The sequence below is a fragment of the Papaver somniferum genome, chromosome 5 (assembly GCF_003573695.1).
Source record: "Papaver somniferum cultivar HN1 chromosome 5, ASM357369v1, whole genome shotgun sequence".
Classification (NCBI taxonomy): Eukaryota; Viridiplantae; Streptophyta; class Magnoliopsida; order Ranunculales; family Papaveraceae; genus Papaver; species Papaver somniferum.
In genome coordinates this window covers 190,229,363-190,234,936 of record NC_039362.1, presented here as the reverse complement: position 1 = coordinate 190,234,936, position 5,574 = coordinate 190,229,363, and the positions used below count along the sequence as shown (strand labels likewise).

At 36.7% G+C, this 5,574-nt stretch overlaps 1 protein-coding gene across 1 annotated transcript; it reads right to left on the bottom strand.

The window, feature by feature from the left end:
• Positions 1-1,571: 1,571 nt before the first annotated feature.
• On the bottom strand, positions 1,572-5,296 carry LOC113284061. The gene is made up of 6 exons (XM_026533459.1): positions 4,462-5,296; positions 3,642-3,697; positions 3,019-3,128; positions 2,753-2,912; positions 2,522-2,614; positions 1,572-2,231 (listed from the first exon to the last, which is right to left on the bottom strand). The coding sequence occupies exons 1-6, from the start codon at positions 5,237-5,239 to the stop codon at positions 2,079-2,081; spliced, it is 1,350 nt and encodes a 449-aa protein (XP_026389244.1). The 5' UTR covers positions 5,240-5,296; the 3' UTR covers positions 1,572-2,078.
• Between the last annotated feature and the right edge of the window lie 278 nt (positions 5,297-5,574).

Sequence of the window (5,574 nt, the reverse complement as noted above, 5' to 3'; positions counted from 1 at the left end):
AGTCTATACATATGCCAGTTTTAAAAGGAATGATATTTTAGGGACCATGGTTTTTTTGAGGGGACCATGGTTTTATTAGGCCACCTTCCCTATAGTTATATGGGGTGTCCTAAAGTGTTGAAATGACTAACCTACCCTTAACCTAATTTAATCTAAAACCAACCTAATAACCACCTATATATATATATAACCACCATCGCCGATTACCACAACCACCACCTCCGATTATCAGCACCACCAACCACCGATTACCACCACCACCTCCTCCCACAACCACCTCTCTATATATAGCTTAATTTAAAACATTAACAAAGATATTCTCACAAATCCGTACTTGTCATTCGTTTTTGGTTGAATAAATGAGAAGTAATCATCAAAATGAGTTGAAAATGGAAGTTGCAGAGAGGTTTAATAGAGTATTTTCTTCAGAGAAAAGTTCGGTTACGTCGCAAAAAACAAGTCTCAGCCGAACTTTTAGTTCGGTTACGTCGCAAAAGGTTCGATTTCGTTGCAAAAAGTTCGGTTATCACGAATTTCTTAACCGAACTCAGAGTTCGGTTGATTTGCAAAAATACTTTTAACCGAACTCCTCGTATTAGAACAACACAAGTCCATAAGTTCGGTTCCTTCGCAAAATAAGGATATCACCGAACTTTAAGTTTTGTTGGTAGAGCAATTTGGTATGTAACCGAACACACAAGATGTACCAAATAAATTGTTAAGTTCAAAGTACGGTTACCTACCATTTTATACTAGGTAACCGAATATAGCATTGTAACTTTGGATATTTTTTTTATCGGTGAGTTCCGTTAGATACGCCTTTGGATAAAAGTTTGCGAACCAACCAAACTATGTACAGTTGGTAAAATTTTATTTTCACGTAAAGTTCGGTTAGTTATTGTTTGTAAAGCAACCGAACTTCTAGACCCTAAAGTTTGGTAACATTGCGGGCAAACCGAACATTACACTGTACGATCAAACCTCCATTAACGAGCGAATTCGGTAACCTGCGTGTTTGGAAAACGTAACCGAACTGGCCCAAATCTACATAAAAATTTTCATTTTTTTTGAAAGTTTGGAGCAATTAAACCAACATTATCTAAATTTGAAGCATACCTGATAACCCAAATGCTCTTCCTCCGGTTGTGGTTGGTAAATTTTTTCATGTTTTTCTTCTTCATCTTCTCTAACTTTACTCTCTCAATAATTCTACTTCTTTAGCTTAATCATTTCACTAATGATTTCACTAATCATTACCCAAAATTAATCAGGAGGATAATTTAGGTATTAATATAAATATCTAGATAAGGGGTGACCTAGATTTACTTCTAAATGTCTTACTAAAAATAGAACCATGGTCCCCAAAAAATCGTTCTTTAAAAGAAGCTATTTTCAGATGGACCTTTCGTTCCTTCTAACTAAGCCCAGTTAGTCTCCAAGTCCCATTCATTCTTTCTTTTCTTTTTTCAATATACAATCTCATGGGTCTTTTGTAATGGATTGGTTTCCTACAATGTTTACTCGGCTACAAAATGTTCCTCAATGTTTGAATACAAGCGAGAATATCAATCTACACAACCCATTGCAAAATTCAAGCTGGAACTTTTCAGTACAAATGTAGTAATTTCATTTTACAAATTGAATGTCAAAGTGAAATGTACACAGAGATGTTGCAGCACTGATCAAAAGATGATTAAATTCTCCTTCCGGCAGAGAGTGAATAAGTAACCTAGACTTCTAAAGTAATTAGCTTCCCTTGAAAAATAATCAAGTACCCGCCACTTATTGATGAATCCATGGTAGCATTGCCAAGTTACAGAAAGAAATCAGATTGACAACTAAGAATGAACGGATTTTATCTAATTAGTTGCCTGCTAATTAGTCACCTTATAAGTATGTCATGTGAAGTATTCAACTCCGATGTCAAAGACTGGGCAGACATTCAGAAACAAGATTGGCACTGTATTTGTCAAATTCTAGTCCACAGTAAAGAATTGGTTGCAAAAAGTAGTTCAGGAAGTCCAGTTGAAAATCAAAGATATGCATCACTGGTTTTAACCCAACCAGTGGTCAAGGCGTTAACATTCAACAGGCTTTACCAACCCAAGAGCTTCTGCCGCACTTCTTCGGCTGCCAGCATCACATTTACCCACAAATAGATCAAGTAGAAATTCCCTTTGCTCTCTTCTTAAATGTTTCTCAAGGCCTCGAGCCACCATTTCCATCTCAGGCTGTAACAAAAAATCCATCAAAGAGGTAATTAATCAGACAATGTGATAAAGATGAGCGCAACAGTTATTTTATATCAGCGGTAACTATATGAAACTAAATTAGCAGACTGGAATCTGATAAGTTCACAGTAACTTTGAAATTTGAAACACACTATGGGCAATCTGAGGTTTTGGACCAAGACATGAAAATTTTAGTGGTGCAAGGTGAACAGTATGGAGAAATATTAAAACAATGATTTAGATTGCTAGAATTTACTCAAGCCTCAACATGTATACAGCCGAATACATACCGAGAATTCTTCGGGAGGAAATATTTGGTGAATAAGACAGATTTTTGATATTTCCTCGACCGCCTCCGAATGTTTACCTTGCATTTCTAGTGCCTGCACAGAATAGATGGATGAGTAACTCTTATAACTGGTTGGAAGATGCAAGCAGCAACATAGCTGATGATGTCACTTGAATGCATGTGCGAGCACAAGAAAGCAAAAGGGATTATTACAATAAACATAAAACCTTACCCATGCCTGCAGAAACCAAGAACGGGTCCGTGATGCAACAGAAGCAGATACAATTCTCGCAGCACGTACGGTGTCAATTCCTAAGTTAAAAGCCGTCCCGGCAACAAAATTTTGTGGACTCTCGCCATCTATCAATATAGCTGCAGAGTCGTAGGTTGATCTGCATCATTTCTAAGCATGTTACAAATTAAGGAAGTAGATTAAACACATTATGCACAACAGACAATAGACAGCCACCAATAAAGCGGAATGAAAAGATTATACACCTGCTGCAGGAATTCAGAACTAACTCAACTGATGCACGATAGAAAGAATCACGTGCATTGGTCGTCTCAATGAGAACCTTCGCACCAGAATTTATACATGTCCGACGAAACTGCTCTCAAACATAGGCAAGAAAAAATGCTAAACCATTATTGCCTGGTCAAAGAATCAAGTGCATATGAATAGGAAGCTACAAGTACCAAACACATTTTTCAAAATGTAAGAGCTGAACACATGCTAGTATGAAGAGAAGTAAGCAATTTTCAACTAAAGAAAGAACAGTAAACGTTGTAATCATGTGATATTAAATAAAATAAGAAAAGGCTTCACCAATGTTGATACTCAGTCGCCAAAATTTATCATCAGGAAAAAGAATAAGCAAACGATCTCTAGACTAGACCCATAAAACACATATTCATGTCAAAACCATTCAGACCCTAGTATAGTAAAAGTGAGGAAGTTCCAAAATGACTTCAATTTTATGACCTTTTAGGACTTCAATTTTATGAAGAGAAGTTCCAAAATGACTTAAATGCAGTAATGACTAAAAACACGTGGCAAAAATATCCCAATCCTTTTACACACATAGTTGCATAAAAATCAAAAAGTTCAAAATAGTACTGACTTGAATAATATCATCTTCGCTTATGTCCTTTCCGCTCATTCTATTATCCATGATTGCTGGAAGTGAAGTTGATAAGTAGTGGTTTGAGGGAGAAAACCATGATGTAAATCATTCATATTGTTTTGTAAACAGGAAATATTCAATTTACCTACAAAATGTATACGAGTATGTTATGCGAGCAAACATTTCAGTAAAAAATATGTGTCAAACAAAATGCTATACTTTCATGTGAAACATCTTCATATCCAGACACACTGCAGGCTGAGGCTGCACGTTTTGAGATTCACTAAAGGTGTTTCTAATTACTTCCCAATCTAGTTTTGACCTAAAGGGAAATTAACACTAAAATTAGTGGCAACTGGCAAATCCTTCGCGGGTTAATGGGTGAAAGCAGCTTTGTTGAAGGTAACGCACGTAGCAAAGAACGTCAAAAAAGGACCATGTCCACCGCAGCTGCATAATGAGCACAATTTACGTGTCTAAGTGTCTTCGACGCAATAGTACACTACTTGCAAATTAGAACATCTATCTCTGTTAGCAAAGCTTTTGGCTTCGCCAATCGCTCCTATGAAAGCAACGTACATACCTAGAAGTTTTTCCAGATACAAGCAAAACAAGGAAACCTAGGCCCTAGGGGTACTCGTTTATCACTGAGGATCCACTTATATACTTCTGACTTCTGAGAATGTTCATGGAAATCATACTCCTGCTTTCCAATTTTCCACAATAACAACCTTATCTTTGGCATATTATAACCAGAACAAAAATCACTAATAACTTAACTGCAAAAGCAAAAGCTTAGTAATTAGACAGTGCAAACCTCGCATTACTATCTCCGCTTCCTTCTGCGACTCCGCGATACTGCTAACTGACGCCCCCATTGAAGAAGCTTTCACCTCCGGCCACCACTTGGGCAGCTTACTCTCCCCATATGATCGTTTTACCATCGGAATGTACCCCTGATTAGCATTCTTTATCTTCATTGTATCTTTAGCAGGTGTAAGAGGATTAACAGAAAACTTAAAGTTTTCTCTCTTCTTCTTCCTCTTCCCAACAACAACTTCTTTCCCAGCAAGACTCCTATCTCTCTTAAACAAATTACTACTCTTAAACCCACCACCTCTGCTAAACCCTAAAAATTCTAACTCCATCAAAACCCTAAACCCAAGAAAAATTAAAAACCCCCAAACTAATAAATTCCCAAAAAATTCAAGTGAAGATCTTTTACAGGAAATAAAAACTCTATTATCATAATCAATAGTAACTAAAGTTTTCAAATCTTCTACAGCTTCATTCCCTGATGAAACGAAGTTACTAATCTTCCTTTCAGTTTTACTGAAAAATCTATGAATTGATAATCTTGCTCTCTCTTTAATCTCTTCTATGTCAACTATCATTACTAGATTCTTTTCGGGTTGGGTTTTTTTCTTTGAATTCTTCTTATTGTTTTGATAGTAATATGAAGAAATTGTTGAAGTGGGGTTTGAATTTCTAAGGTTTAGAGCAAAAAGGGGAGGAGATGAAGAGATGGGTTTTGCAAAATGTTGATGATGAAGATGTGAAATTGCAGAAGAAGATGAACATTGAAGGATATTCATGGTATTCGTTACAGAGGGATGGTTCAGAAGGAAGAAGAAGCGGCAGCTTTGCTTGGCGGTTGGCTCTGTGGGTAACTGTTGGAAACGAGTGAGGTATAGTGTTATATTTGGCTGACTCGAACCGAGTCAAATGGCACACAGTCTCATTTGTTTTCCCACATGGGAAACGTGAGATTTGGCCATGTTTCTCCCGAAGTAGAAGTCGAAAGCAAAACTATTTTGCTTCATAAAAGTTAATTTCTTTTACTTCTAATCGTTTTTAATTCTATATCCAAATAGACTTTTTACGTTAAAAAGTAATTTCTGAGTGTGCATCCAAACACGCTACTAAGAGT